Source organism: Perca flavescens, chromosome 4 (assembly GCF_004354835.1).
Source record: "Perca flavescens isolate YP-PL-M2 chromosome 4, PFLA_1.0, whole genome shotgun sequence".
Lineage (NCBI taxonomy): Eukaryota > Metazoa > Chordata > Actinopteri > Perciformes > Percidae > Perca > Perca flavescens.
The window spans coordinates 9,090,239-9,111,848 of record NC_041334.1 but is presented as its reverse complement, the minus strand read 5'-3'; the positions used below and the strand labels follow the sequence as shown (position 1 = coordinate 9,111,848).

Below are 21,610 nucleotides of genomic sequence, written 5' to 3'. Positions count from 1 at the left end.
CATCATTTGAGGTTAGAGTGAGTATATTTCCCTTTTTGCAAACGGAAGTTGCACAGTATGAAGTAAAGTGACAAGTTCCAGTTTGTCACATGTTTGATATGACTCTTTCTGAAGAAATAAAGGAATATAACTTTAATAAAATACATGCTTTTATCTTGAAGTCTTCAGCCTCTCTGTCTCAGCCTGTATCCAGCTCATACGTCTCTGTTACACTGTGGTGTTACACTTATTTTTTATTCCCAGTTAAAAGTTTTGTAAAACTTTGTCTTACAAAACGTGTTCTCTTCTGTATTTTAACATTTCACCTTCGAAGCATCCTTCCCAGTTCATTATGTTTGGTGATTTCTGTCTGTCCAGACTGAAATATCTCGACAACTGTTGCGGTGGTTTTCTGGGTTAGCCGGATCAATCTTACTTATTTAATTACTTAAAGGGCCTATTCATGAAATTGAAAGTAAAGTAATTTACTTGCTAATTGAATGAGACCCCACAGCGGCCTCAGTACAGAATAAATGGTCAGACGACTCCATGTCGATTGCATAAGTTCACTGCATGCAAATTTATTTAAACAATTACATGTTTACAAGTAAACCGAGTGGAACACAATTCATGTTGCAATGTCTTAATTATTTCTGTTTGGTTGCTCATATTACTTTGGAACGGAGCCAGGTACAAGTGAGTTTTATAGTTTTACACACATCATATGCCTATCTCAGCTTTTGTTGAGAGAAAACTCTTCACAGACAGGATGCACGTCGGCTTTTCTACCTTCCCTGTTCCTGCTCGCTCACATCTCCTTCACTTCATCGTCGATCAAGCTGATAGTCTTAATTAGCTTTGTAGCAACTCATTTGGCAATGGCTTGAATGTAACAGACGTTCATTAATATCAAAAAGTTACGCACTAGGGGCGGCCTCTAGCACACCCAGTAAGAGCGTTTGCCCCATGTTGGCGGAGTCCTACAGTGGCGCTAATAATCTTAAAAAAATAAAAAAGTTACGCACTAAAGCTTTACGTACACTTTCGAGGTAGTTGTAGAGTAGTTCCATTTTATGAGACTTTTTACTACACAACATTTCAGAGGGAAATATTGTATACTCAAGTAAAGTTCAAGTACCTCAAAATTGTACTTAAGTACAGTGCTTGAGTAAATATCCTTAGGTACTTTTTACCATTGTCTCTAAACTACACAGATGATTTAATATTATTAACTGTCCTGGCCTGGTCACTAAACGCTCAAACTGCAATCACAACATCAGCTCTTAGCCAATCATATGAATGCTGATAATGGTTTCAGCTCTCTACTCATTTGCATTTATTTCAAAATAAGAGTGCACCGTTACTCGAGAAAACTAACAAATCAATCCTCAAACATTTAACTGAATATCAATTAACAGGATTATATTAATCTAAAACCAGATTTAAAGAACAGGAGCCAGGAGTTACAAAGGAAGATGAGATTAGACATGTAGCCACAACTCTTAGCTACGATTTTACATGGATGTCTTTATATGGATAAAATGCAGAAACTAATAAATAAAAACACTTATTTTTTAAAACTCACTTTTATTTTCATTCAATCAAAAATGTTTAACTCAAGTCCAAGTGGATGCCATACTGTACTTAGTATAAATATTTTACAGTTATCAGTCATAAATAGAAGTTGTTTGGATTGCAAAACGTTAATGTGACAATGAAATGCTATATTAAATATGTACAGGCCAGGTGGCACTGCATACAATGTTGTTCACAAGATAGTGTTCAAAGTGAGCACCAATAACACTGGCATATTAAGGGCACCTATTGGAGGGAATGATCAATTTTGTATCATTATTCTCATTTTCATTGAAAAATATTAAAATGAAATTGATTATAATGTGATTTTTGCAAGGACTTAGTCTGTTGGATACAATTTGTAGGCTGCGACGTCTCGGCAGTACCACAATACTTAATTCAGAATGGTTTGGTTTTGCCTTTAACAAATATTGCGACCCACCTGCAATTTGGATATTGCACTAGTCCAGGGGTCTTCAACGTTTTTTTAGGCCAAGGAACCCTAGCTGATTAGAGACGAAGCAGGGACCCCATACTACGTATATTGCATAAAATTGAGTTGCATATTAAACTGGTTCATATTAAACAAGTTTTAATGCTGAAATGTGGCACATTGAATCCTTAAGCTTAACTGTATGTAGAAGTCAACCATATGGCTACTTTACCTATAGGCCAATAAGCCTATCATCATTGTTGTGTACATTTAAAAATGATGTGTCTTTACTAATAATATGTTGGATTCATGTTAATGTATATTTTCAGACATTTTTTTTTTTTAAACCATCTATCAGTAATTTGGTGGCCCATCTGCAGCATTTCTGAGGACCCCCTAGGGGTTCCAGACTCCCTTTTGAACTCTGCATTAGTCCATATTGCGATTTTGACACATTTGCAATTAATTGTACAACCCTAGCTTACAGTACAATGTATTCCCGACTTGAGACGCGATGGGCGGATGATACCCAAGCTTCAAAGCTTTTTTAGAGTGTGCTTTAACGAACCAATCAGAGTCCAGTGAGGAGCTTTTGGTAGCTAGTGACGTGGTTTAGGTGTGTGTGACGGCCGTTACTCTTCACTCAAACAACGGTGGATGTGATAGACAGACGGTTCATCCAATCGCACGGCAGGTATGTATTTTTGGAAAGTGTTGTCTGCCCTTCTCCAAACGGTTTCCAATGACGGCTTCTCAAATGGTTCGGTGTCAACAATCCATCTTGTGCGTTTGTTTAAGGTCTCTGACCAGCGGAGAAAATGCATAACTGTTGCCCTTCCAGAGTTATTAACTCTGGTGCCTCTCTGGCGAGTTAACTGACAGCTCATTTGTGTTTGACCTGGTCAACTTCAAAATCTCAACGCATGTGAATTTAAAGTTTGCCAGTATTATACAAAAAAAAAAAAGAGCATGCAAGCCCAGTTTAACAATTACATGCATTTAACAAAAGGTTGATATTTATGTAAAGGAAATATCAGTGACCTGATGTGTTTGTAGGAAATATGCAAGTCTGATTACTGATCCTGTTTGGCCACATTTTACCCACAATGCTTTCAGTTACCAATCAGGTCAGGTAATTATAACAATACTCTCCAGCATATTCAGGTTACAGAGTGAAGAATCTGAATCGTTAACACATCAAGAGCAGAAAGATTGTCTTATCAAGCATCAGCGTAAGTATAAGTGTGTGATTGTATATCGGTACATGGTGTTTTTGCAGGGTGACAGGGTCCTGGTCCAGATGAAAAAGGAAGGCGGGACTCATTCTCCTTGTGATTGCATCTGTTTACAAAAGGCCTCAAACTGCTGCTGTTCCAACTCTGTCATCACCTTGTTTAAGGCATAAATCTGTAAATAAAAGAAGGGAAGAAAGTTGACGCAGTGGATTATAAAAAAAAAAAATGCAGAGATGCTCAAGTCATTTTTTGCAGGTCCAAGTCAGGTCTCAAGTCTTTGGTCACAAGTCAAAGTCAACTCTTGAGTCCCTTATGGTTAGAATGAGCGTTCTGTCATCTGCTGCATGCCATCCGGTCTGCTTAGAACACTGCACAGCTATATCTAAGGCATTCAAAGCATGTGCTGTATCATCACTCTTTTATCTATTAGCATACCGTATCAGCGTTGATTAGTTTGGTTGATATGATCACTTTAAAAAGGCTACTGCAATGCGATATGAAAACTAAAACTAAATGAAAGCTTTTCTTCAAAGCATTAAGTTATAATAGCCAAACAGTTGCAGGTGTGCTTGTCATGGTGTTGCTGCAGCTTACAGTGATCGGTGACCGCATAACAAGGGAGGGAATTGGTCCATTTCCTTAATGTTAATGTACCAAAACAATACAATAAAGTTTTGTTTACAAATACGGATATCAAGTCTTTCAAGGACAGAGTGTGTGCGACTTAAACGGTCCAGTGTCTAACGTGTTTAGTCGTTAATTATCAAAATCTGTGTAGCCCGTTCACAAACTTTGTCCTTTTTCATGAATATTTACCACCACCATCAATTCGAAGTATTCCTTTTGGATTGACATTTTACATTTGCTTTCGCATGAACTGGGGTAGACGCTCCATATTCATGCGCCATCTTGAAATACGTTAGCCGGTAAGGGACATATAGGACATACTGCTCCGCCTTTCACGTTTTCGCTGTCACATGATAAACTAACAGGTACTGCTAATGCTGCTAATGGGTATCGTAGCTTCCCGACCCCAGCAAGTTTGAAGAAGGAAACATGGAGGAGCACACGTATTCAAATTTCAAGAACAGGAGTCTTCTTCTTCGCCTTAGAAAGAAAAAGGATATTGAAAAGAGCAAGAGACCGGCGTCATCAGAAAAAAAGAGTGAAGGATACCGTAGCTGTAATACGTACTTTGAACTGCGTGGCCCGAGAGAGACAGTTGATATATGATCTCAACGCTAGATGGGAGAAATTCCTACACATTGGACCTTTAAATCCCCATCTCTGTTTTTCAGGAGTGAGAAGCAATGACTGCCTGTCTTTGAATGTTTTTTAAATAAAGACAGTTTGAAGGAGTGAGAAGTAATTTAAAAAGGGTGATGTTAGTCACCTCTGCTCTCTGTCGTTGTTTGAGCTCTTGCTGTGCGGACTTCTGTTTGGCTCTGTCTCCTCTGGTCGGTGTAGAGTTCAGCTTTGGCTTGTCTTTACGGCAGGCAGGCTCCATGGCAACAGCCCTCCAATCAACCTGGGTGGGTTTGAGGCAATAAGATATTTGACTTTTTTGACAATATTTACTGTAAAGTAGAGCTGGGCAATATATCGATATCGTGATATGAGACTAGATATCGTCTTAGATTTTGGATATCGTAATATGGCATAAGTGTTGTCTTTTCCTGGTTTTAAATGCTGCATTACACTAAAGTGATGTCATTTTCTGAACTTACCAGACTGTTCTATTATTTGCCTTTACCCACTGATGATTATTTATCAAAAATCTCATTGTGTAAATATTTTGTGAAAGCACCAATAGTCAACACTAGAATATTGTTAATAGCGGTATCGATATCGAGGTATTTGGTCAAAAATATGGTGATATTCTAAATTTTCTCCCTACTGTAAAGTTAGAGTCGTGCTTAAAAATCACCCCAAAAAACTTTTGAGATATTTTTAAGTAAACCCAACATACAAGTCTTCGACCGAGCCCTTGATCAACACATACGTACGAATTACAACAAGTGAATCATTTCTCAATGTATAATTACTTAAAATAACGTTACTGAATGTAGTAACGTTAGCTAGTTGTGTGTTGAATAGGAGAGCAAATTGTAACCGTGCATTAGAGGTCTTAAATCTTGTTCTTTAGTGTAGCGGTAGGCTAACCGTTACCTATTACATTTAAGCGAACGTACCATTAAGTTAAACGTTATTTAGCTAACGCTTTAAACCACAGATATAAATGGCTATAACGTTAACTTTAGCCGGAGACGGTTTAGAAAGGATCTTTGCTTTAGCTACTCTAGCTAACGTTAGCTGTTGTTCACTTTTTTATAGAGTAAGATCCAACCAACAATAACACGTTTATTCCAGTTAATGGCGTACATACCTTTAAATTGTACAAGGCGGAAACCAGTAATATACTTTGATTAGCGTTACGTTAGCCAGTAAGTTGTCTGTAACTAGCTAGCTACCAACGTTAGCCGATCAAAAACAGCTGTTCCCCAGGTGTCACCAATAAACAAATCCGAGTTTTGCAGCGTTCGTTCAAAGGTTCCTGCTGTGTGCGGGTTCCGTTTTTTCTTCTTCTGTCTGTTAAATGGGTAAACTTAAAACTTCCCCTGCCGGGGATTTCCACTGGATGCGTAACCATTGACATATATATAATGGACCAATAGACCCCGTTGCTCTGGACGGAGACCAGTGAAGGCTATTAGAAGCACTTTTCCGGTGATCTCTTGCTTTACTGCGCAGCCTCCAACTGACAGAGACAATGTAAATGTGACGTGAGCAATATAATAATGGTACAAGTATTGCTTTACAGATCTTATTGTATTCTCTATATGTACAGTTTAGATTATATTTGTCTAAAAAAGCTTTATATTCCAAAAAGTTACCATTGTCATCTATAATATCATTCACAAATACAATGCCCTTTTCGTACCAATCATACCTAAACAATGATTTCCTATTGATTATAAGGACCCTATTATTCCATAAGGTAGATCCATGTGGAGAAAAGTTATGGGTAAATATAATTTTCCAATATTGGAGAACTTGTTTGTGGAAGTTTGACAACTTAACAGGAAATTTGGTCACCTCAAAATCACATTGCAGAAGAAAATCAAGCCCTCCTACTTTCCTAAATAGATGTCTGGGTATGTGAAACCACATAGAATCTGGTTGTGATAGATATGTTTTCAACCAGTTAATCTTAAAGGTCCCAAACATTTATTCAAAGTCCAATGCTTTAATACCACCCATATCATACTCTTTAACCAGCTGTGATTTCTTAATATAATGGGTTTTGTTTTTCCACAGGAATTGGAAAACGATTGAATTGGCTTTCTTAACATTACCGGAAGAAACATATAGGGAGTGACAGGGATAAATTACTTTGGAAATACCTACTTATTTAGACAGAGTGACTCTACCAAAGATAGTGAGATCTCTAGTAAGCCAGCGACTCAACGATTTCTTCATATCTGTTAAACGGTTAGAAAAATTAACATCTTCCCTTCTAATAGTATTTCACTTCAGCTTTAACCTCAATAGATGAGATGATAGAATCAGTTGATGAGTGAATGGGAAGTAGCTCAAATTTTTTAATATTGAGGGTTAATCCTGAAGCTTTAGAGAAAATTGATACTGAATCAAGGGCAACATCAACCATGAACTTATCCCTTAAAAGGATTGCTGTGTCGTCTGCAAACTGACTAATTTTAAATACCTTGTCAAATATTGAGATCCTATGCAAGTTGGGGTTGTGATTAATGAACATTATAGGAGATTGGGTGGCTAGAATAAACAGTTTGGGAGAAATCGGGCATCCCTGCCTTATACAGCGGAGCACTTCAAACCTAGGAGTTATACCAGGATTAAGAGACACAGAACTATATATATCAGTATAAAACATCTTAATTATTTTACAAAAGTTGCTCCCAAAACCTAAAAAATCTAGGATTTCAAATAAAAAGGTATGTTCAACAGTATCAAATGCCTTATAAAAATCAAGAAATAAAATAAAAGCATCAGTGTAAATGAAGTCTCGATAATCAAGCATGTCTAGTAGCAGTCTGGTATGATTATGTATGTTTCTACCCTTCATGAAAGCTGATTGACATTCGTCAATAATATGTGGCAATCCCTCATTCAGACGATTGGCATAAACAAGTGCCAGCAATTTATAATCGTTACATAACAAGGTAATTGGTCTCCAATTATCCAATAAAAGATTATCTTTGTTAGGTTTCGGAATTAGAGTGATGAGACCATGTTTCATAGTGGGAGAAAGATTACCTTTTGAAATACAATCTAAATGGGCATTATAGAGCATTTCCCTGATATCACTCCAGAAGAAGGAGAAAAACTCCACGGTTAGCCCATGTATTCCAGGTGATTTCCCCTTGGACATCTGTTGAACTGCCAAGTCTAACTCCTCAATTCTTAGCTTACCTTCCATAAGATGTTTAAAGTTATCTTCTATTGTCTTTTTAGACCCCTGAATCTTATTTAAGAAAAAATAACAATCTTCTTTAGAAAAATGGGATTTATACAAGTTACTATAAAAAGCTTTAATGTTTTCGTTTACTTCTTGTTGATTTTCAACAATAACATCATTGATATTCAACTTCTGAATATTTTTCTTGGTCTGTCTTTGTTTTTCCAGACTAAAAAAATAGGAAGAGTTTTTCTCCCCTTCTTCAATCCAACGAGCCCTTGAACGAATAAATGCTCCCTTGGCCTTTTCCAGATATATATTATCAAGATGGGACTGTAAATTGTTTAATTCAGTAGGTTCTTGCTGTGTCAAATCATTTTTACAGCATAGAGTATTGATGCGACTAATGATGTCCCTTTGTCTTATCTTTTTAAGTGTTGATGATTGCTTACTAGTTCTGATAGCTATCTGTTTAACTTTGAATTTAAACCATTCCCATTTACTCATAAAAGACATTTCCAATTCACCTACTTCTTTAACCACTTGTTTAACTACATCACAAAACTCAGTATCTTCCAAAAGGATATTGTTAAATTTTCATATAGAATTTATGTTATTTTCTTTACCACCCGGAGAAAGTGTCAAGGATATTACACAATGATCAGTCAGGGGTGATGCTGAAATATCACATCTATTAACCTCATTAATGAGATTGTCTGATAATAACCAATAATCCAATCTTGAGCACTGGCCATTATTAGATGAGTTGAACCAGGTAAATTGTTTTCTGGTTGGGTTTTTCATTCTCCAATAATCTATTAGATTGGCTTTCGTGATCAGTTCAAGTATTGTTTCATCAAGTGTGTGGCAAAGTCTCTTTGATGGTAAGCGGTCTAACCAAAGATCAGGGGCTAGGTTGAAATCTCCGCCAATTATTACTCTATCTGTTGAAAAAAGCATTTTCCTCTAAGTACTTACTTAAGGTTGAGAAGAGATTTTTTGCATTGTGCTCTTTTGTTATGACCATACACACATAATAAGATGTAATTTATACCATTCATTTCTGTCACAACCATTAACCAATAACCGGTAGAGTCACTTTTATGGTCAATAATTTTCCCAGGAAATCTATTAAACAAAATCATAACTCCTGCGGAGTGTGACGTTCCATTATCAGCAGGAAAGAGTGAAATTGTACCATCGATTCATTCCACTACTTCATGTAGGTCTGACCACAAGATGTCGCTCTTGTATAATAGTCCAGTTGTATTCATAACAAAGAGCATGAGTTTTTTCTTTTTCTTTTTTAAATGTTTTTATTTAGTCCGTAAACATAAAACTATACATAAATAAGTGCAAATACTATAATATGAAAGTAAATATGGAAGCAATAATTTAAAAAGAAACAAATACATAAGTAAAGAAGTGACAGACTTGCAAACTTCATTAAAGATATTGACAGCCGGAGTTCTTAATTAAATAATTTTGAGTAGATATCAGTTATTAAAATATCTTTCTTTTTTTGTTACCAATAGTCTCAAAGTATATGTCAGTTTCAATTTGGAATAGTTTTAAACATGGTGTTACCTAATAAAATGAAGAGATTTACAATATTACATAAATTCCTATCTTTACATTCAAAATATGTAATAATGTGTTTCCCTTCACGTCTAATTGTATGTGTTGTTTTGGATACCATATCATTTTCAATACATAATGAACAACCATAAAAAAGATGGGTTAACGATTCTTGTTCAGTCTTACAAAATCTACAATAATTATCAACAGGAATGCATTTTGAGATAAACAGGTTTGTAGGATATATATTATGCAATATTTTCAAATGTAATTCCCTAACTTTGTTGGTGATGCAATATCTAAAAGGAATAAGCCACGCCCTATGCCAGTTAACTTTAGTAAAATGAGAATTCCAGAAAAATTTCCAACGAGGTGCTATTTTCTTTACATTAAGAAAGCATTATCTAATGTGCTTATTAGTACATTTGCTGCTCATAAATGACATTTATATAAAGAGTAAAATAAAAACCAGGAACTTCATTTAGTTTTTTATAATTTTTCATTAATTCTAATACGTCATTAGGTATAGATTTGAAAACTGAGTTATATTCTTTGAACGTTTTTGGGAATGCCTTCTCTCTGAGAAAGGATTCATAGTTAAGTAATTGGCTATTACAATCAAAAAGGTCTAAAGTCTTTTAAGAAGATAATATCTTGTGGCTGGGTTGGCTCGACGCAGAGGTCCATGCTCAGAATCCGGCATGTCTTCCCCCTCTCTCTCACCTGTCTCACCTAGTTGTCCTGTCAAGAATTAAAGGCGGAAAAGCTCAAAAAATCTTTGAAAAGAAGATAATATCTCTATCGATCCATTTCTGCAAATAGAGTGACTTGTTCCCTTTAGTGATGCATTCATTATTCCATAAGATTGTGTGGAGAAAAGTTATGAGAGTTACACAGCTTCCAGGCCAAAAGAGCTTGTTTGCCGTTAAAATTTAACGGCAATCTTGTAATGTTGTAGTTACATTTCAATAAAAATGTAAGACCTCCTACTCTATTAAAAATGTTATTGGGGATAAGGTAAAGACTCTGGTGCTCTCAAACATTCCTTCAACCATTTCACCTTAAAGGTGCAATTCAAGTCCCAAAAGTCCAGAAGTTCAAATTCACCTTCATCCTTAGAACCAGAGAGCACTGCTTTTTTTAAGTGATGGTGTCTGTTTTTCCATACAAAATTCGTAAATATGGTATTTCAGTCTTTACATGCTGAATCATGGACATTGACAGAGAGAGAAGAGTAAACAAATCTTGAAATCCCTTCTGCTTTAGTCAAAATAATCCTTCCTAAAATAGAAATGTCTCTTTGAAGCCATAAATTCAGTATTGTTTTGGTCTTCTTCAATTTAGACGAAAAATTAAGTTGTTTATGTTTCCTGTGGTCCTTGCAGATATGAATAGCTAAATATTTTACACAGTTCTTAACAGGTATATTAAAAAATGTTTCCTCTTCAGTCTGATACAGACATCAAATTTCACATTTAGATTTGTTAAGTGTTAAACCCGAAGCAGCAGAAAATAGTCCAACACTTTAGCTAGAGCTGTATTGTTATAGTTATATGAATTGCAAACTATAAAGAAGGAATTGGCTAATTTGAAAAACAAGATCTACCCTCATTGGAGATCACTGATTCAACTATATCTCCTTTAAAATTATTAAGGAGAATGGTGACACATGCTGATTGTTGAGAGGCATGACAGAAATAGCATTGATCGCCCCATTGTGCTTTCCAAAATTTCACATCACTGCCCACCGAATGAGTCTCTTGTAAAAATATCAAATCAGCATTTTTTCGTCTAGTGAAAAAAAAGATTGATTTCCTTTTGTTGCTGTCACGGATACTTACTTACTTAGGCCTTTAAATTCCCATCGGAACATAGGCCATCGATGAAGCTCTTCCATCCTCTCCGATCTTGGGTCCTCAGCTCAAGATGTTGCCACGTCAGCCCTTCTTTCTTCATCTCCTGTTCTGTGGTTCTTCTCCAGGTGGTTCTCGGTCTGCCTCTCTTCCTCCTGCCCTGTAGGTTCCACATCAGCGCCTCTTTAGTGATTGATTTCTTTCTTCTGAGTGTGCATTTGCATTTCTATTGGGTCTTGTTTGGTGAGTTTGGTGTCACGGATACCCCTGACATTAAAAGATATTATTTTTAAGGAACTAAAATGGAAGTCTGTCATAATAAAAAAAAAAAAGAAAATAAATCTGAATTGGACATCTATTAAGGTTATAGGAACTAGTTAAAGAAAAAAAAATACTCTGAGATAGGAAATATCAGAGCTTAGCTTACCGTCAAGTAGAAATCTCTGAACATTAGTACCTCAATTATCTCCTGAAATTCTTATTTTAACTATTGGAGTGAACATATTGCTCTTTTAATTGTATACAGGGCGAAAAAATTAAGATTTGGTGGCATATTTAACTTGAAAAGTTGACCTCACATTAAGGGAAGTTTAACAAGTTATGCAGTGTGTCTCACACAAACCTAGGGGTTACTAACTGATGTGTACCTACTCTGTCGCTCTCTGGGACATGTTTTCATGCTAATCAAATGAGTTTGGAGCTTTGACGAGGCTACCGCGGACCGCTGGTTAGCTTACAATGCTAGTATTTGGGGCATAGGGACACTCAAATTAAATCTTTATTTAATACCACTAAAAAGGCTCGAAATATCAACCTACCATAACGTTAGCATAATGAGGGTCCCTAAATGTGAACCGAAGCATTGACAACATTGTAAGTGTACAGATAGTTTATTAAAAATATAGATTATAAAGACAGTCGCTTTCATGTATACTTGCGGGAGCCATCTTGGAAACCAGTCATAACTAGTCGAAAAACGAGCGCCGTGCAAATGAGTCTGAGATTCCCATACTGTCTATGGAGATTCCACGTTGTACATTATTGTATTATACGTTGTAAAATATTAATATAAAAATAAATATGTTTTTACCTAAACAAAGACTCTTTCATTTAAAAAAAATATTTTTGTCTGCTAGTTAACCAAATTCTGATTCTGTGTAGACGTTTTGATAAAGTCACACCTAATATTTGGTCCTGGATTTAAAAAAAAATATATATATATATGTATATATAGTAAATATATCTTTGGAGATGCAAAATAAAATTTGTAAGATATTTTGTCAGTATATTTTCCTCAGAGGGGTTATTTGAATTTCCCTGAAATATGGGGAAAATACTGTATCTGAATTCTGGGTGACTAACTTTGCGCTTGTTGATTTACCTTTCCCGTTGGGAATATATTCACCATAATTCATTGGGAGTTTGAAGACTGTATATTTGTCGGTGTATAGCATGGTGTCTTCTGAGGGATTGCCCAATGGGATCAATTTCTTGCAGACTCTGTCTAACACGCCACCTTTGAATGCGTAACCCACGTGACCTCAAGCTCCCCTGAACATATCGTTCACCTGCATTTGTGGTTGACTGAAGAATTTCAGCGACAACTCTTTTCAGGTTGTCATTTGATAGTGTTGCATTTGTCAGTGGCTGAACACCAAGCAGCTGTCTATGCCTGTAGAGAGTATGGTAGCTTACTCCTAAGCATGTTGCAATGCTTTGCCAGTTAATTCCAAGCAGAGCTGTATAGTAACGAAGTAGAACTACTTCACTACTCTACTTAAGTACTAAACGGCTGTATCTGTACTCTACTGGAGTATTACTTTTTTCTCCTACTTCCATTTTTACTTGAGTACATATTTTCGATGAATGAAATACTTTTACTCCGATAGATTTTTTATGTGCTGTGTACTCGTTACTGTTGTGAATTCCTCACGCTATGGAGACTGTGTAGGTTACAGTGTGTGTACGTTAGATAAGTATGCTAATTAGAAAAAGAAATCCCAAAGATCGCGTCGCTTTTCTTTTCGTTACGGTTGCCCGTTCAGAAGTCAGAGACGATGTAAGTTTGTACTCTTTCTATTTAGCTAGTGTTGCAGCAGATTAATCTATTCCTGAGTTGTTTGAGTCTGCAGTGAGTACTGAACGTTAACAGTTTGACCCTGTGATGTGAAGATGCTAGTTTATCTGTATGTTGCTAGCTTGCTAACTTTCCTGTAGCTACATCAGAGATGTTACTAGCAAGTGTGTGATACGTTCTTTGGGGCTTTAATCGTGCTGGAGAGGATGTTCATTTTACTTGCACAGTGTGATAATTGTACATTTTATTTCAGTATTTGTTAATATTTGGTATTTTTAATATATTTAATATTTGTTAATTCCTTTGGCTACAGCCTTATGCTAAACATTTGACATAATATAAACAATATGATAGTCAAACTTTTGACTGCTTCCTTTAATAGCTAAACAACACAATACTTGTACTTTTACTTTCAGTACTTGAGTAGTAGATTTTAAAATAAACTACTTGCAATACTTAAGTACAAAAAATGTTGAATACTTTAGTACTTCTACTTAAGTGTTGTGCTTCTACTTCTACTACTACTTGATAGAGCACTTGTACTTTTACTCAAGTATGGGTCTCTAGTACTTTATACAGGTCTGATTCCAAGGGATACTAGATGAGAGATTTGATCTTGTGAAATGCTGTATTGAGCCCTTCCTTGAAGCCCAGTCATAATAGGTGGAGGCAACAAGGCATACCTGTTCTCAAAACCTAGTTCTTGGCCTGCATTCATGAGCACTCACCAAAAAATGAAGATATCCATGTAAAGACTCTAATGTATTGATCCTTTCTCTATTTCTTTAATCTTCAACAAATCTGGTGATCACGAAGTTCTCCATACAGTTTCTCATGAACAAAGAAATCTGTATTTCCTCTTTGGATATTTTCAACATATTCCAATATATTGTTAAATTGTTGTCATTTTCATTGCTACTTACTCCCAATATGAGAAACTGCAATTGACAAGAAAACAGGATGAATTTGAATAGCATCATTGGTGTAGGTGGGCTCCTTAAATCCAGGTTTGGACCAAGCTAAACAAGTATTGCACATGTATTTCTCGGTTTGAGAGTGACTTCCTGTTTAAGTAGGAACTTCCTCTGTCAGTGAAAGTAATGGATACCACAAAAGATGAGCGTCAAGAATATACATATGCTAAAGTGACAATATAAGTATGTGGCTGAGATATATGTTTGTGAGAAAATGGTGAAGGTTTATACATGTGAGATTGTACAAACACGCCTTAAAAAAGCTATTGTGAACTTAATATGATTGTTGCATATTTAATAAAATGTTTTATTAAATTCAAGTGACATTACCTGGTAAATCATTCTTTTCTCAGGCCTAAAATCCACACTGATTTTCCATTATATGGCCATGAAGTTGGCATTTAAATTTAGATTGAAGAATGCCGGGGGTACCCTGGTGTGTCTGTCAGTCGGGTAGAAAGGACGGCAAGGTAGTGGTGTTTTTTAGCAGTTTATGCTGTAATTTTAATCCAAAAAAGTGTGTCTGTCAGCCTGGTAGAAAGGACAGCGAAGTAGTGGTGTTTCAGCGGCTGTTGCAGTAATTTTAAGCCAAGAAAGTGTGTCTGTCAGTAGGGTACAGAGCTCCGCATGAGCACAAGCTTTATGACTGTCAACACAGCCAGCATCTAAGGTGAAGTTGTATGACAAAGCAGAATTGTGAATAAAAAGCATTTATGATTTTTGGCTTTCATTCATTCATTCTGTGTTATGTGGCCGACAGGGGCAAACCCCCTGCAACTTAAGAAAACACAAAGACAAAACACAAGCAAATTAAGAAATAAACTTTATTAATTTGACAACACATGTGCAGCATTCAGCAAACACGCTGCAAATACACACAACACAACCAAATACATAAACACGCTGCAAACACACACAACACAACCAAATAGATAAACACGCTGCAAATACACACAACACAACCAAATACATAAACGCGCTGCAAATAAAAAACAATGCAAAAAGAAAAGCACACAAACCCCGAAAACAAATGCAACAAAAAAAACGCTGCATCCAGATTACGAGTTCTCCAGGCCTCTAGAGGGAGCAGCTAAGTGGAACAACTTGATTTTCGACCCCATGGGGGGAGAGAGAGAGAGAGAGAGAGAGAGAGAGAGAGAGAGAGAGAGAGAGAGAGAGAGAGAGAGAGAGAGAGAGAGAGAGAGAGAGAGAGAGAGAGAGAGAGAGAGAGAGAGAGAGAGAGAGAGAGAGAGAGGTTCAATCTCAGAACGGTGTGCAACGGGGAGATCATAGACTGTAAATATTAAGTCTATGATTGAGATATGTTTTCTTTCCTTTGGTGGGTGTGTCTCAGGTCACAGGTGATACTCAATCAGCAGAGACGTGTCTGTAAACTTGTGGTAATAAAACATTTAAAACTGCATCAGCATTTAACTTTGACGTTTGTTTAAGCCATATTACATGAAAGGGTTTAATTTCAAGGTCCGAAAGGCGCATCACTGAAGTGTAAGGCCTCCTCAAGTGTAATATTGTGATCATACAACAAAATAAATAATCAATCTGTATTCATATTGTGAAGCAATTCACTCTTGAAATACAAAAAACAGACAGGATTTATAGCAGAGAATGGGGAGGTAACCTTGCTCCTTATGACCTCATAAGGAGAAGATTCCAGATCGGCCCATCTGAGCTTTCATTTTCTCAAAGGCAGAGCAGGATACCCAGGGCTCGGTTTACACCTATCGACATTTCTAGCCACTGGGGGACCGTAGGCAGGCTGGGGATAACTCATATTAACGTTAAAAAAAAACCTCAAAGTGAAATGTTCATGCCATGGGACCTTTAAAATGAATACATTGCTGCCACCATTAAATGACTTCACAAAGGAAAACAGGGCATTTGCTTCTCATTGCCTATATGTGTCACCTGAAATTTGTAGTGAACACAATTAACTAGAAGTAAAATATATGAAATCTGGATATAGTAATATGAGGAAATTCAAAAAGACAACTTCCTTGTAGATGTAGAAGCTTTGTTCTTAGAGTGCAGCTTTGAGCTTAATAATCACAGTTCTCGAGTGACCTGTGGGTGATTCAGCTGACCCAACGATCAAAGCAGCACTGCCTTCCTGTGCGAGCATCTGTTGTTAAGTACAAAGGCCTGTGCTGTCAGGCTGACCCACTGTGTTGCTGACCTGCAGCACCCAAGCCAACTGAGACGTGAACCCACCCAGCCTAAAAAAACACACTGCTGGACAACTTCAAACACAGCACTCAGCTCTGAACTTCATTAACTCACATGAAAGAGGAAGATTCCTCTTTCTTTTCAGCCAGACATTCGTTTGATACAATGCATTGACCTATATGGTTAGTGCAGTGCAGGTTTGGTTTCAACAATCAAGCTCTGGTCTGTGACATTACATCACTACAAATGTAGATTACTACACAATTCCAATAAGATACAATGATGTTGCTCTCTTTGTCATTTGACAAGGGTAATATCCTCATCACACTCCATTGTGGACATAAATAGGAGAACTTACTTCCTAAAGTTTCTGTTACAGCAGCTCGTACGAGGCGCATACTCTTTAAAGCAATACATTTCAAATTCAAAAGAAAGGTAATTTTTCTTGCTTAGACAAGGGGAGCAGCTACATTTCAGTCAGGTTCCCTGAAGGCCGGAAACAATTATGTTCAGGAATGATTAAGTGAGCCTTTTAATCTTTTCCCCCCTTTTTACTGTAAGTGCCGTAGGGAGAGTGAGTGCTTGGTATGTCAGGAAAAGTCTCTCTCTTCCTCTGGCCAAAAATCTATGTACATAATGTTTTGGCACATTTCTCTTGGTTTACACGATACAAAATCATCACAGACATGTTTGACTCATTTCAGCATGAAATGTTCAGGAGCACGCCTTTAGAAAGTTTTCATTTTGATGCATTCAGTAATGCAGACAATTCAGACATTTCAGACGGCGAAGGCCCTAGTGAAGTTGATAGGATTATTAGGGCCCCAGCACCGATAACTCTGCACATGTATCAGAATTTGCAGAACTCTTGGGCTGGGGCATGGCAAATTGGCTCGATAGTGGCCCAACTAAAATTTCAACGAAGTAGGCCTTTCACCTTAAAATAAGAAATTCGGTAGGCATGTGTGTCTAGACATTGGTGCCATACCCTAAACCCAACAGAAAGTCAGCCATATTGAATTTACTGTCATTTTTTACATTTTGCAGGGGCTGTACCTTAATGTAATCCTACTACAGCACTATTTTAATATAGGTTTTATTAATGCCTTCGACTGGGTCCAATTTCACAAAATGATTTACACGAGGCAGACCCGCTCTTCAGTAACACATTCTAATGGCTCACAGATTTCGGTGTAACACCGGAAAGGCCTGTGAGTGCCAGCCAGGTAAAAGGTAGCAGGAGATTTCTTTATACAGGCCTAATTGTATTTTAATTTTTATCTTAGAAGTTATCTGTTTTAGTTATGGCTCATACTGGGACAAGGCCATCACAGGAAAAACAAAGAACTAAAACAAAGAACAACTGAAGCCTGGGTGACAGACGTCGTATTTAATACCGACCCTGAATTTGCCCTCCCCCTCTTAGACAGGTATGTATTAATGTCTATTTCACAACGCGAGACGCGATTGTTTTTCAGTAGCCTACATGATATTACGTCCCCCTTTCATGTAGCGCCCAGTTTTTATTTATTTTCAGTCCATGTTTGTGTTATCCTATATTTTCTCTTAGTCCCCCTGCACTTGTGTAAAGCATCCTTAGGTTTCATGAAATGCTCTATATAATAATATCTTATTATTATGTTAGTTGCTAGGACAAACTATTACTTTGGCTAGTGAAACAGTGACATTTGAAATGCAACAACGCATCAGTTACTTATTCTCTTATTGTAAATAAGTGAATGATTTTCTGTTTCGAGCAAAACATTCATTGCAACTATATGACCTCGTGGTAAGGCTAACTCAGTTTTTCAGGGGGTAATATATGCTTTCCTCCGGTGGATATTACATGTCATAGAAAAGATCTTTACGACTTTTTATTTATTTATATATATATATATATATATATATATATATATATATATATATATATATATATATATATATATATATATATATATATATATGTTGGGGTCTGTCCGCTGCTGCCTGTCCGCCACCACATTTTTTATATCATGGCCATTAAGCCAAATTTTAAAGTACTGCAACAACTTTGATATGCGTAATGCCATGCGGAGACAGATTCCTTTTTATTTTTTTGCTGAGGGAACTGGTAGGGGAAGGGGAGGTGGGGTTGGAGGGACTGCGAAGTCATACTGACTTGAAAACACTGAAAATGCCTTCTTCGTTACCTGCTTGTGGATTTGCATCATACTGCCTCATTTTCTCCATTAAAATGTAGGATCAGATTAAATAAAATAAATTAAAAAAAAGTGTTTTAATTCATGTTTTTTGGGATCCTAATAAACACGCTGTTTTTTATTATATATATGTGTCCGTGTTGCACTTATTAAGATCTTATCTGAACTGATTTCTGTCATTCAAACAACTCTGAATTGTAGTTTAAAACATTACAACAGTCAACAGTTTTTATTACAACAGCCAACTTATTAGAATGTTGGGTTCAAGTTCATAAATACAGTTAATGGGTACGGGCATGGAAAAGGAGAGAACAGGAACAGGCTCAGTTAGCACCAGTTTGTGGTTAACTCCGGTTAACGGTTAGCTCCAGTTAACTCCATTATAAGCCTGCATTTACACTGCCTGCGTCACTTGTCAGACGGTGTGACGAAAAACAGGTCTGCCCATTCCTTTTGAAAGGCGATGCGTGTGTTTAAGCTGTAGTGGTGGGGAGCTGCAAAAACCGCGAAAAGTGGAGACTGACTCAACTTTTGGAAGAAACACGACCCAACGTTGTATATATATACATATATATATATATATATATATATATATATATACTACTGGTCACCCCAATTGTTCCAATTACTCCAAGTGGTGAACTGCCAGAGGTTAAAAAAAAAGGTAAGGTTTTTCCAAAACTGAAAAATTTTCAAAAGGCCTTTTTTAGGGAACAAGACATGGGTTAACAACGTAAAGCTGTTCTGCAGCAATGGAGGTTGATCAAGCCTTAAAAGTTGGTGCTACCAATTCTCACAGGTGTTACAACTTGTCTGGATTACTTTCAACCCCCTCGATCTGCATAAAATTATTGTTGGAACACACTGTGGTACCATACCCTCGTGAGCATTATTTGAACAGTATTGAACTGTAGTACAAAGTAGCGTGTTGCTATAAAAATGGCGAAAAAAAAAGCAATTAACAATGGAAGAACAATGGAGAAATTGCAAAGAAAGTCAAGGTGTCAGTGAGTACAGTATTCTTCACCATCATATGGCACGTTAAGTAACGTTTATCCATGCCATTCTAATGAAATAGCTGCAGTTTCCCACATAATTAAATTTTTCTTGATTTGATTTGTATTGGTAGCTGACCAGTTAGCGAGCAAGCAAGGTAACACTAGCTAGCAGCTAAAACCACCGTAGTACAATATCCGTCAACCTCAAGCCTTCAAAAATATCCAACCTGACAGTAGCCACAATTCACAAAAGGAATGCAAAACGTTTTAATACTTTAATGTCAAACTTGCAAACCAAACCCATCGCTTAGTATCATTTATCATCATCAGGCTCACTTCCGCAACAAGTCATGATGTTAGAGCCCCATTAAAGAAACAGTTTATTCACATTCTCCAGCTCCAAGACAGCAAAAAGAAAAGCATCAGAAACAACAAAAAGGATCATCAACAACAACACAATTTCCCAAAGCTTCAGCAATACAGCACCAGCCAGCCCCATCTAGGGGACCTGGCATCGGGATGCCGCTGCCCACATTCGACAACCACAGCATTTAGCTGTAGCTGGGGCTAGATATTGCCCTGTCCATAACCCAGAGCCAATCAGAGTTGAGCAAGTAGTGCAAATGCAGTGTAGTGTCCATATGTTCTCAGTTACATGCTCCACATTCATCAATCTTCTGGCATGGATGTTAATCCTTATATACGCTATACGATATATTCATTAGTATCAGCACATCGATATTGCCAGCAGATGGCGACAAAGAACAAAAAACCAGAGCTCCCACTGTGATTATAACTGAACCCTATTTGATCCAAAGGGCAGATACTGCTCTCTGCTGATTTATCACTTGCGGCAGATATAATTAAATATTCCGTTTCGAGGAAATAAATAAATAACAAAGCCTTGGTGACTATTTTGACAATGTTAATAGTAAAAATTTTAAAAGTTTTAAAAGTTTTACTGCTTGTTTACCCGGGAAAAAGCGTTTATCATTCTTTTCCTATTGAGCTGCATTCAATGTCTTTGGAAAAGTCAGAAATTCTAGTTCCTAGTGATACCAAATATGTCATAGCAGACCGAGAAGAAATTATCCCAGATCTTTCGATCACAACTTGCTCTGATGTTTATGGAGTTTATATTTGTAAAACTTTATTGTTAAAATACTTACGTGTACATATTAAGACATAGATCGCAAAGACCACTTTTAGCAGGGGAATCTAGCACTGCTATGCCAGCTTCTCCAGCCACCTTCATTCAGCAACTGCAGCAGGCTCCCGGCACCATGATGCCAGTGCCCCCGTCATATCGCACATCAAATTTTCTGGGTCTATGGATGATCATCCACAGCCCTTGTCTTAATGAGTCAATAAGCTAACAGTTCAGTCAGACAACTCACGTTTGAAATGTTTATTATAACAGCAGAACATTGTGGTTGACGGCCAGACTCCGACCTCATCACTTCACAGTATGGGTTTACATAAGATATTGGGGAGTGATGATAAAGTAGCTTCCCCGTGGCCAGAGCCTGCAGGTGGATGCTGGGGTGGTGGTGGGGCTAACATCGGTCAGCGATACAGGTGCAGGACAGCAGCAGCATTGACAAGGCAGAGATGGCAGCTTAAATAGACCGCCAAATTGAGGGAGGGGTGTTTGGTAAATGGCAGCTTGAGTTGGCTGCATGAACTAGCTCGCAAAGTTCGCCCCATTTATGAAACATCATAAGGAGAGTTTTTTAGCATTAGCAGCACTACAGGAAATTCCCACTTTAACCATTTTGCCCCATTCACCTCATGTAGTGTTTGTCTGATCCTGCACATTCCCAGCAGGTGAGGCTATATAACAGGACAGTCATCAGTGACAATTGCCATTTACATAAATGATTGCACTGTATACCAGGGTTATTATAGTAAACTAAAACTAAGCTATAACTGTAAACTGAAACAAAAAGAAGCAGTGAAAAATATTTTCAGTAAACAAACTAAATATAAACTAAACCTTCAAGAAAAACTATACTGAAACTATATTGGGTCCGTGTAACTTTGGTCATTCAATTTTACTTTCATGAATGGGTATTAAAGAACAAAAAA

At 37.0% G+C, this 21,610-nt stretch overlaps 1 protein-coding gene across 1 annotated transcript; it reads right to left on the bottom strand.

Annotated features, from left to right (window-relative positions):
- Positions 1 to 1,546: 1,546 nt before the first annotated feature.
- Positions 1,547 to 5,842, bottom strand: svbp (small vasohibin binding protein). The gene is made up of 3 exons (XM_028576177.1): positions 5,609 to 5,842; positions 4,616 to 4,750; positions 1,547 to 3,394 (listed from the first exon to the last, which is right to left on the bottom strand). The coding sequence occupies exons 2-3, from the start codon at positions 4,727 to 4,729 to the stop codon at positions 3,308 to 3,310; spliced, it is 201 nt and encodes a 66-aa protein (XP_028431978.1). The 5' UTR covers positions 4,730 to 4,750; positions 5,609 to 5,842; the 3' UTR covers positions 1,547 to 3,307.
- Positions 5,843 to 21,610: the final 15,768 nt, after the last annotated feature.